General features: G+C 38.5%; 1 protein-coding gene across 1 annotated transcript; it reads left to right on the top strand.

Moving 5' to 3' along the window:
• LOC4329393 (uncharacterized) lies at positions 1-8,382 on the top strand. Its single transcript, XM_015771262.2, has 12 exons — positions 1-58; positions 135-200; positions 340-510; positions 1,384-1,515; positions 2,926-3,065; positions 4,205-4,291; positions 4,443-4,565; positions 5,363-5,470; positions 6,723-6,824; positions 7,606-7,776; positions 7,865-7,942; positions 8,145-8,382. The coding sequence occupies exons 1-9, from the start codon at positions 37-39 to the stop codon at positions 6,780-6,782; spliced, it is 909 nt and encodes a 302-aa protein (XP_015626748.1). The 5' UTR covers positions 1-36; the 3' UTR covers positions 6,783-6,824; positions 7,606-7,776; positions 7,865-7,942; positions 8,145-8,382.
• The last annotated feature ends 3,649 nt before the right edge of the window (positions 8,383-12,031 follow it).

Genomic DNA, 12,031 nt, shown 5'->3' with positions numbered 1-12,031 from the left:
GGTTTTGCCTTCCCGCCTCCCAAAACCCCCACTGCCATGGCGCCGCCTCACGCGTGCAGTGAGCACCCCTAAACCCTAGCCCCCAAAGCTTCACCTAACCGCGTGCTAATTGTTCCTCCTCCTCCTCCCTGCAGGCCCAGGCGCGACGCAGCGGCTGCTCCTCCATGCGGCCGCCGACGGTGACCTCCGCCTCTTCAAGAGTGCGTGCGGCTCGGATTGATCGGCGCGCTCCACGGGCCCCGATCCTCCACTGCCTTCTACTTCCCGTGTTTTGGTTGCTCGCGATTGGGAGCTGATTTTGGGTTGGGGAAATTTGGGGGGTTGGGATTGATTCGACAGGGATTGCTAGTAGGCTGGACGGCGGGGAAGGACGCCTCAAGGAGGCGGTGGAGGCCGTGAAGGACCGCGGCGCTGGGGCTCTGCACCAAGCCGCCCGCAACGGGAGGACCGCGATGTGCGTGTACCTGGTCGAGGAACTCCAGGTGGACATCAACGCCGCCAACGAGTCAGGTAATCTCTTCGTTTTAGCAAAAGCGACTTCCCAGATTTTTTTTTAGAGGTTGAGAAATTTGAGATCTATGGCATTTGTGGTATTGTGGGATGCGGTAACTTTGCAACACTGGAGCCGCACCCGCACGGTGGGTGAGTTTTGGTTTTTTTTTTTTTTTTTGGGGGGGGGAGGCTGGGTTGGATGTACGTTACTTTGATGTGTTTAATTCATCCGAGAGAGTTACTTGTACTGTTATAGTCATAACGGAACTGGGTAAGGTAATTAATTTGAGCAAACAATTTCTGAAATGGTTTTTGCTTAAATTGAGCAAGTAATTTCTTGATTCTGGTGAATAATCTTTTAAACATCTTCTACTGTATTGCGTAATCTGGATATATTGTAGGCCATATCTGGTTGTTCTTTGTGCTAGTTCTTTTTATTTAGGCTTAGTTGTTGCATCATTGTGCTTATTTTTTTAAGTTGCCGTGGAAAAACTTATGTTTGTTATGCCTTTTTTTTATAGATTAATTATGGTTAGATGATATAGTTATTTAATTGTCATGTTTCTTTCTCAATTGTTCCGGATTTTCAGGATGCAATAATATAATTGTTTGTAACACTGTTTAAAAGAAAATAAGTTTGCTGAACACCAAAATATCTAAAAGCTACCAAACATGATTATCATAAGTCAACCCCAATACCAAACAGCGCCTTATTATTTTAATTTTGTTCCTTTGGTACTTATCAAACTGATATCAACAGAATGCACTTGATTTATCACGTTATCAACAAACCTCCTATCTTTTGTTTGTTGATAAGTGATCAGTGTGGATTGATCTCTTTTGTTTGTTACAAGAAACCCTGATTTGTTTTTTTTTCAATGATTCCAATAGGTGCTACGCCACTGATTTATGCAGTTCTGGGTGGGATTGTGTATACTGTGAGTTATCTTCTTGATCATGGTGCAAATCCTGATAAGCCCAATGAACAAGGGCGTGCTCCTCTCCATTTAGCAGTTGAACAAGGTCCCTTTCAATGCATATGGTCCCTTATTTTATGCATGCATAGTTGCACACCACTTTTTTTTTTATATATTATTTGTTTCTAGTTTGGAGACCTGCAAATAATGAAAGTTGCGAAAGTCTGTGTTCTATAGTCAGGGTTCCCAACCCCTTTCCCTCGTTTTCCGCGCGCACGCTTTTCAAACTGCTAAATGGTGCGTTTTTTTGTAAAAAGTTTCTATACGAAAGTTGCTTAAAAAAATCATATTGATCAATTTTTGAAAAAAAAAGCAAATACTTAATTAATCACACGCTAATGGACCGCTCCGTTTTCCGTGCTGGAGGGTTGGGTTCCCAACCCAGGGGAACGAATGCAGCCTAAGTCCAATTTTAGCCCCCCTCAACTATCGCAAAAGTACGATATACCCCCCTTAACTCCAAAGCATGTAATATTGTTATCAATGGTTATGCTAATTATTATGCAACTAATGTCACTGCCACTAGTGTTTTAGCACTCTAGTTCTAACTTCTAATCTTTTGTGGCCCTTTTGTATTTCTCCATCTTCTTCTTTTAGCATGTGATGTCATCATTTCCTTTCCTAATCCCTTTTCCCCTTGTCGCTAATTTGTTATAGCAAGCCAAAGAAAACGGAATACAAGAATTGGGATAGACTAGAGAATGTAGGTCCATTGAAGTTGATATCCTCTGTTTTTTTTAAAATGATCGCATATCCTTCACAAGTACCTTGTTAGCATTTCTTTTACACAATTGTGTTCTATACGATGAGCATAATGATATGTACTACGTATGTTAGAGACGGCATAGTGGAGTTCTTTTTTTTCTCTCAAATGGCAGCTATATATGTGTAATCAAGGAGCAACTATTACATGGATGAGGTGGCAGCTACAAGTTGCCTGCTAACTGACTTTCATTGTTGTCAACTCTAAATCTTTGACACAAATTTTATTGTGACATACTACATTTTACTAGTTTGGCAGGGAATATATGCATGTCATTGGAGAGTAACTACTATTAGTTTGCTGGAGCCTGTAAACAATAATATACTTTACAACTTAACTAATACTATTACTGCATTGAGGAGATAGTTGATGAGTGACTATTACAAATATGGGGACATAGCTGCTTCTATCAGTATTATAACTGTTGGGTACTTGGCTCTCATCATTAGTTGTCAAAATATGTGAGCACGAGCCCATTTGTTATTCTCCTGGTATAAAGGACATCAATTAGAACAAGATGTAAACTGGACATTAGATGAAAAGGTATGGTCTCTAGTATAGGTAATAAAATTAACTATATTTCACCAGTAAAACTGTTGGAGTGACAAATAGCTTGCTGTATATTCTGCACTGCTACACATTTACAATAATGCATAATAGTGACCTATTGTATACACAATATTTCTAATTCAGGAAATTGCGAGATATTAAAGGTCTTACTAGTGAAAGGAGCTGATGTTGATTCATCTTCTGACTGTGGGACGCCACTGCATATTGCAGCCGTGAAAAGTCATGATGGCTGTATGAAGATTTTATTGGACCACCATGCAGATGTAAAGCTTTCTTATATGATTTTCTTCCCTTCCTTGCTGCTTACATTTGAAAGATTCATTATTTGATCTGGCAGAAAATGTTTATTGCTGTCAAATATCATAAATGAGCCACTTTTTACCCTGAAAAGAACAACCATGAAAAAGAGCGGGTCGTTTGGATGAAATGAGTATATTCAAACCCAAACAAAATAATTATTAAAATTAAAATGATTTAATTGTAAATACGGATAAATCGAAAGAAAAACTGTTCATAGTGCAATGTCAAGGTCATTGAGATTAGATGAGGTACTAAACTGGTAGATAGCATTGAGGTCTTTGTTAATTTTTACAGCGCCCCTGTCCTCCATCTGTTGAATGAAAACTTGCTTAATAGTGATTGTTTACATAAAGGAATCGAGATGTTGGAAGACAGGATGATGGATTTCACCCTAATAATGGAGACAGAGGAAGAGCAACTTTGGTGGGGTTACCTGAGTGTGAAACATTTCTTGACTTGCCACCACAGTTACAAAATCCAGGTCGGACCAGCAGTCTGACCCAAAAAAAACTGGACCAAGAGCCTTGGTGTAGAAATTTTGTGGGTAGGTCCTACTTGTTAGTCGGTGTGGCATTGGTGAAGGTGCAATGTTAGCATGCCTGTGGCACACGTCATATTTTGGACCGGCATTGGTACATTCAGCAAGTTTATGGGTCTAAAGATGCGGTTTTCAAGTTTATGGACCTAGATAACACCCTCGTACCTAGATGCGGTTTTCAAGGATCACCAGTGTATTTTACTCTAATCTTTATGTTCAGTAAAAAAAAGTAAATCCTTACTGTGCTGATTAATGTTAGCTCACCAACAGTGTGCATATGGTTTATGTGCTTTTGCATTACATATATTGTAAATGCATGACAAATGGATGGTTGAGATCAAAACATGAGAGGATTCAAAGGCTATTATTTTCTAGATGATGTGGCTCAATGCATGTCAAGTTTTTGGTGCCAACTATATAGGATATATAGATATTTGTAAATTTATTTATGATTTTGGCAACATGGTTTTATTTGATATTCTGTTTATACCTCTTTCTTTGTCTACAAAACATCTGCTAACATATGTCATGTCTGCATACTGATTTTTCTTAATTATCTTGTAGTGTAATAAGGTATTTTCCACATTTTATACACCCCTCATCGCAGCGCTTATGGTTCGCTCATTGAAATGTGTGAAGCTTCTGATTAAGGTGATATACTGTGTTTTTTACATGCAAACTGAAAAATCACATTATTGAACTCCTCTTTAGGAGGCAATACTTTGGTGGATATTTAATTTTTATATTGTATAAATTATGACATGCTTATTTAGGGAAGGTATCTGCAATATTTTTTTGTTAGGCTGGTGCTGATATTAAGGGTGTTGGTACTTTTACCCCCTTAATTGCTGCTGCAACTGAAGGCTTAACTGATTTCTATAAGTGCTTACTCGAGGCTGGTGCTGATCCTAATGTGCCTGATGAAGTAACTCTCTTTTCCTTTCTGCACTGCATTTTCTTTACTCTATTGGATGGTTGCTTTCACTCATGGAAATTATATTGTTGATATTCATACTTTTATATGATGCTCTATTTTGTGATCTCATACTACTATATATGTCCAATGTCCCATTGACAGTTATCTGGTGAGTTTTTTTAATACAATACGTTGTTCGTCACATTCTTTTTTCCATCTTAAAGAAACTCGCTAATCGAGTTTTTCTGTTGTGATTTAAGAATAATTTGTTAATTTTATGTCTGAATTCAAACTATCCTACTTGTTCCATGGATGTGCACATGCATATAATTTCTAGGTACACAACTGAGCAATTATAATTAGATTGGTTTCAGATTGTAATACACATTTATTAGATGGTTTATATTGTCAAGCTGAATTTATGCATGCAACATCTTTTTTTACATATAATTGATAGTTCTCAGAGGAACTTCACATGATCGTTTTTACCAAACAGTTGATCTCATGTAGGCAATCTCTAAGCTAAACTATAAAATAATGCTGCACTAATATATCAAAAGTTCCATCATCAGCCTCACAGGTGGCATGTTGTCTATTATGATATGGTTGAAACTTGGTGGCATGGTGTAGATTATAATGTCAATTTGATTGCAATTTGTTTGCTTATTCTTGGGAGTCTTTTTTTTTGTATGTATTCCATGTGCTGTAATGTTTTATTGTTCTATGATATAAATCTTATAGCTTTTCAGAAAAAAGATATTTTCTTTTCAAGTCGTACATGGACTTATTGGATTATTGGATTTCAGAACAGACGGAAAGATGTGGAGATCCTACTTCCAGTAACTTCTCGTATTCCATCTGTGTATGATTGGAGTGTTGATGGGATAATTACTTATGTAAACAAAAATGTGCAGGTATGAATTAGGTCTTCATTGTAATGTTTAATATTGCTACCTAAATACCTTGCATTTGCTGTGGATAATAAAATGAGATCCTACATATCCTAGTACTGTTTAGTATAATGTGATTTTGCAGCAAACATGCCCGTCTATTTTTTTCAAGGACGGATGGTGTTTACACTTGCTGATTTAACAATTTATTACTATTTTTAGAGGGACTGTAAACTTTACTCGTATGCTACATGTATATACTATAATACATCTGGCCATCTTGGACATTTTCATATTATATTGTGATTATAAGGCCAAATAATTAAAAAATAGCATATGGATTATGGAAAGTTTGGTATGTACTTTTGCCTAAGGAAGCAATGTGGAGGTGGGTGGGTGGCAGATTCACTATAAGTTACTGCCTGGTAGTATTAAGACTGGGTAATTTGCACTAGAGCATTTTTTTTGTATACAAGTTCTTAAGATACATCACCCTGACTCAAGGTTGATACAAAATCTCCATAAATCTCTGCTGATAGGGGTGACAGAATTATAGAAAAATAAAACCAATTATCCATATGCTTTGTCTCTCGGTATGCTGCTTGAAGTTTCAATTACTAGCTACTTAAGTGTTGCCTTTTATTCACTCTTTTTGCCTTTTTCAAGTATGACTGTGCAACCAAAGTGAACTTGTCAGATCAATATAATTGGTGAAGATTTGGGATGTGCACTCCATTGAGGTGGATTTGAGATTTTTGTTTTCCATTCCATTGTCTCACTATCATGTATTCATGTGACCCAGCCCATACGTTGTTCCTTAAAATTCCCTCCCCCTCCCCTACCCCTTCCTTCTTTTTTTTTTAAAAAAAATCTCTTCTTGTCTATGAAAGCAAATTTAAATAGCGATATTCAGATGATGCAATCCTTCACAAAAGATTCCTTGTTTTTGCATATATCTATTCAAATATCTTGTAAAGTGAAGGGGATGGATGTAGAGCTCACCATCATCAACAAGTCATTCCAAAAATGATAGCATTAATAACTACAAATTAAGACAATATGAATGTATGTTCAAAAATATGAATCTAGTGGACAATGGACGCTAGTGGAACCTTTCTACCACTAAACCTATATACTTGTTGAACAACTATGTTTGTTGTTCACAATATACAAAGATTGGATCTTGGAATGTAAGATGACCTAAAAATCAACATACTGATTAGCCTTCACATGCTTGTCCTCAACTAGTATCATCTGCTTCTTTTTATAATTTCAGGATGACCCCATGTACAAAATAAGACCAGCTGATCTGAAGTTAGAAGGAAGTAGGGCATAAAAGAGAGAGGACTATCTTACTGCCACAAAACTCTACACTATGGTATGTGTTTCACCCTATTCTATTACCAAACTCTCGTGTAGTGTGTGAACTCATGATTTGATGACGTGCACAGTTTTCAGTCTCTAGCAAGAATTCAAATAGTAGTGTAATTCATGTTTTTAATTGATTCCTTTAATGCTTTAATTTTCAATTTTCTTGAACTTTTTACATTTATGTTATACTCCCTCTATCCCAAAATATAATCATTTCTGTGAGTTTTAGCAAAAATTAAGGTTGATATGAGAAATGGTTTTGATTGGTTTAGATGAGGATAGGTGGAGAAATCAAATGCGAGATGGTTGTAATTGGTTAAGAACTTGAGATGAGAAAGTAGGTGGAAAAGTCACTATATTTATGGACAACTTCTGAATGCCATAATAAGTTACTATAATGTAGGATGGAGGGAGTAAATTATAATGCTAGTTTCCTGAGAGGTCTGTTAAAGAAGCCATCCTCATTGTGATAATGAGCTAATGCAATGTTGCTACCATTTTTTCTCTATTTGGCAATTGGCATTCCTGGCAATCTTTGTTATATAATATCAAATAGGGTTTTTTGTAACTTGTCTTTGTGTTTCGCTATTGAAGATAATCTAATATGATATATATTTTCTATGCTCCAATGTCGATTTGCTGGAGAACTTCAGTTGTACTGATGTCACACCAGACTGTACATCTATTATAAAACCACTTCAACGGGCATATCACTCTGTTGGATTGGATTCAAGTACCAATTGACAATTGTGGTAACTGTTGATATGCTTTTTTTCCCCTTCTGTTAGGCGACGAATCTTGAACCTGAAGATGGAACTTGTACTCGAATAGGAGCATTTGCTTGGCTTAAGATGGGTGAAGGAATGAAAGCTTTGACAGATGCTCACCTCTGCAGGATGTTGTGTCCCGATTGGCCAAAGGCCTGCTACAGGGAAGGGGCTGCTCACATGTTCTTAAAGGTGAGATGTAATATTTATTTTACTTCCAAGCTGATATTTTTTGTCAGGCAAAATCGTTTTTTATATGCAACAATTATTTTGTTTTCAGGACTGATAAGGCTTGCGATGCATTTCTTGATGGTCTTAAATTGGACCCAGCGAATATGGAGATTGAAAATGGTCTACGGTAACCTATTTATCTCTGTCCATGTGAAATCTTTGGAAATAAGCCTGTAGATACATATGATACATGTGCTGACTTTTCCTGATGAATTTAATCAGATAAAATCTTTTAAAACCTGTAGATAATCATCTCATCTTTGGATGTACCATGTCTCTTCTTTTTGATGCCTGTTTACCACAGTGATTGACTTAATCTTATTGTGCAGGGAGGCTTTCAAATCATTGAAGAAATCTCGTGCTGCCTGAATTACCTGTCAGTTCAAGAATTACATGTCAGTTCAAGACTCAAAACTTGTACTATGTAATTAACTCAATCTGGAGTCCGGAAAACAAGAACCTGGTAAAAACCTTTTGCAACTGGCACGGCTTTGTAAATTTTACTTGAAACTGATCGCAACTATTATCACTGAATGTGAGGTTCCAATCTACGAGTATTTTGTTGGACGTCGAGCAGTTACTTCAGTATAATCAAGCAATTGGTATAATAAACTTTGTATCCACAATAATCGCACGACAAATACAGGAATGGTTACATGAACATCAGTAGACGGCACTTCGTGTTCAATCTACAGGAATCCTATATTCTGCACTTATTACACAATAATATTCCGATGAACCTAATCGCCGCCGGCTACACAGAACGTCGAGGTAGAGGTACACTGCCACTGGCATGGCCACCTCTGCCTGGTTTTCCACACCAATCACTTCATGTGCCACCGCCGACGCCTCATCGCGGCACAAGCCCTCCCCGCATGTTGGTATTCCTTACGACTATAGATAAATCTGCAAATGTACGAAATACCGTTGTAGCACTTTATCTTTGGTGACCGCAAAAGGATAGCAAACTTAGGGAACGTGTGTAATCTACCTCAGGCTAAGACGATTGAAGAAGTAATTTCCTATTTGTTGCTTGGGCATCGACCCCTGTTGGTCTGCTAGCGTGGTTTCGGTGATAGCTCTATGATGTATCTGAACGTGGAGGATTACTGGGACGGGATTTAGGACTGTCACCACCTGCCGTCTACCTCTGATAAATCCGTGGGATATACAACAAACAAAGTTAATATCTAACCTAGACACCACGCCTAAGTTATTAATTACTACTCTAATACTTGCGCATGAACTTCCTTATTTATCTAGAGTCCTAGTACTATAGCACTTAGTACGAATACTAGACAATGAACCCGTAAAGATGGAAATCTATCTTACTTAGACTAAGTAATTAAATAACATAACAAATGATCCTGAATGCTTACTTAGTAGAAGTTTCTCTGAACCCAGTGTACACGACAGCTCTGGTACTCTTCCAAAATTCCAAGCTACAGTTGAGGTAGAAGTCGGAGAGAGCGCCAAACTTCCGGGCACTCCTCAGAGCTTCCCCTCATTCTCTATCTATTTTCTAATGTACAAAAGATACGATAGAGCTTCTTGTAATTCAGCTCAAAGTTGTGTGTGTGAAGTGAGGGAGATGAGCTCTATTTACAGGTAGAGGTGTCTTGGGAGTGTGGAGATCATCCATAGCATCCAAAGAGCATCTTCATTCTCCTCTTGCCAAGTGTCCAGCTGATGACGGTTTCCACAAGTGAAAACAGCCATAACCGTCATTGGGGAGAGGTTTGCCACCGAGCTAAACTTGGGCCTGGGCCAACGGCCTCTGTCAGGGTTCAGCCGAACCCAGGGTTCAGCAAAACCCTGGCTAGTTTCGTTGGCCCCGTTTTTCCTCATGGACACTGATTTTGAGGCCTTAGTCCATTGGCATGGTGGTTGGGCCCATTTGGAGGTATTTAATTGGGGTTTTGGGTCCAAAACTCCATAAGTTTGGATATAAGTTTGATTATCCTCCTTCATGTATATTTCCTCTTAACTTTAGTAGTTTATCACCTGCATCCAAATATATACCAACACTAGTGGAAATGGTTAGTAATAAACCCTACCACTATGTTGAATATCATATTTTATTCCATTATATGCAGGTGTTGACGGTCAGATATTATGATTTAAAGACCGTCAACAATTCCCCCACACTTAACCTTTGCTCGTCCCGAATGAAGGCTATGGACTCTAAAAAAGGGTTATGACTTCCTTACTAATAATCATGCAAAACAAATTATTCAAAGCCATACCTGTACTTATGGGTTTTTGTAGTGTCTACCATGCAATCCCGACCGTAAGTGACATGGATTGGGCTCTACTCCAACTAGACTATGCTGCGTCCAATGGTTGAGAAGCGATATAATGCATCGATCCAATGGTTCACAACTGATGATGATGTGGAAGCCTGAGGTTTGAGCTTTAGGTCCTTAATTGCAGTAAGTGGGCATTACCTTTATAGAAAGAAGGGACTAGGTGATTCCCCGCGCTTTTCATTACAATCGAGTTAGGAGTAAAAAGAAAAAAAATAATGAAATGTTAGGGCTTATTAGTATTTATCATGAAACAAACAAATCAAACCGGCGCTTTAATGTAAAATATATTGATAAGTATATGTTAAATAATATAAAAATAATATATAGATTTGTAAAACCTAATGTGAAAATGATTTGAGAGGTGATGATTGGATATGCTTGTTGATTTGTAGAATTAAATAGATTGTAGATGATGTTGCATGCTTGTACGAGGTTGAATATGTAATCATTGCTAGTGGGTGATAATGTGGTATGGTTGCATGTTGGTGGGTTCACTGGTGGAGAAACCATCTTTGGTCGGTCGACCAGATTTCACAATAGTCCCGGTTGTATTAAAAACCGAGGCTAAAAACATCTTTAGTCCCGATTTGAAAGCTCCAGGGTACTTTTCAATCTTTAGTACCGGTTGGTGTTACCAACCGGGACTAAAGATCGCCATACGCTTTACTCCCGGTTGGTGTTACCAACTGGGACTAAAGATCTATCTTTATTACCAACCGGGAAAAAAGATCGACGCGGAGATTGGAGAGGCATGCGCGATTGGATCGAGGTATCTCCTTCTCTCCTTTAACTCCTCTCTCCTCCTCTCCTCAACCTTATCTCCTCCTCTCCTTTTAACTTCTCTCCTCAACCTTATCTTCCTCTCCTTGTCCTCTCCTTCTCCTCTCTAACATGGAGAGGGTGGTCGGGCGCGGAGGCCCGGCCGGCGCAGCGTGCGGTGAGGCGGCGGCCGGTGCGAGGGCAGCGGGGCGCGGCGAGCCGGCCGGCTGGCGCGGCGGCGGCTAGCGGCGGGCCGGCCGGCCGGCGCGGCGGCGGCGCGCGGCGAGGCGGCGGATTTTTTCTTTTTTTTTTTTTAGAATCTGAGATTGTTGTGTGATGTATTTGATTGGATTTGATAGTTGTGTGATGTATTTGATTTGTGTGTGATGTGAATATTTGATAATTTTGTAGAAGTTGTAATGTAATTTTTTTTGAGATTTTGTGATGTATTTGAGTATTTGAGATGATCGATTGTGGATTTGGAGGCAATTTGAGAATGATTGATTTGGGATTTTGGGGACAGGATGAGGTGAAATCAATATATATTAAAAACAATGAAGAAAAGAAAATAATAAAGAGCAACCGGATCTAGTATTTTTAGTCCAACCGGGACTAAAGAGGACTAAAAATGGATTTTTACTCCCGGTTTTTTCACCCGGGACTAAAGATAGCGAAAACCGGGACTATAGGGGGTTACGAACCGGGAGTAAAAACCCTTTCTCCACCGGGAGTAAAAATCCCTTCTCCACCAGTGGTTGTAATTTATTAGAAGTATAGATATAGATTACAGGAGCACACGCACCATTCATCGCTGCATCCTCACACTATAATGGACGCCTGTGGAGTTTTTTTAGGGTAGGAAGGAGAGAGCACTGGTGAAAATTTCATAGTAGTGATCATATCGAATCTTTTTTTTTCTTTCTTCAATATATTGAAATTAAGGTTGGACTCGAAAATATCCAAAACTGACATATTTTGATGAAGGTGTTATAGCGTAAGCCAGCAAGTTCAAATGTTCAAGCAACAAATCATTTGTCAGGTCCTACAGACCAATAATCCATTAATCATTGATCCATATTTAATCTATACATCATAAATGTATATACTCCTTGTGAACCATATCAATCTTTCATGGCAATTATGCAGGC

Source organism: Oryza sativa, chromosome 2, assembly GCF_034140825.1.
Source record: "Oryza sativa Japonica Group chromosome 2, ASM3414082v1".
Taxonomy (NCBI): domain Eukaryota; kingdom Viridiplantae; phylum Streptophyta; class Magnoliopsida; order Poales; family Poaceae; genus Oryza; species Oryza sativa.
The sequence above is the reverse complement of the archived record's forward strand: the minus strand, read 5'-3'. Positions and strand labels throughout refer to the sequence as shown.

What these genes read in the sequence shown, in the direction of transcription:
- LOC4329393 (XM_015771262.2), top strand. Translation starts at nt 37, where the DNA reads ATGGCGCCGCCTCACGCGTGCA. An exon ending in GGCGCCGCCTCACGCGTGCA is followed by an intron (nt 59 to 134) that starts GTGAGCACCCCT and finishes TCCTCCCTGCAG; the next exon opens with GCCCAGGCGCGACGCAGCGG. An exon ending in GTGTGAAGCTTCTGATTAAG is followed by an intron (nt 4,292 to 4,442) that starts GTGATATACTGT and finishes TTTTTTTGTTAG; the next exon opens with GCTGGTGCTGATATTAAGGG.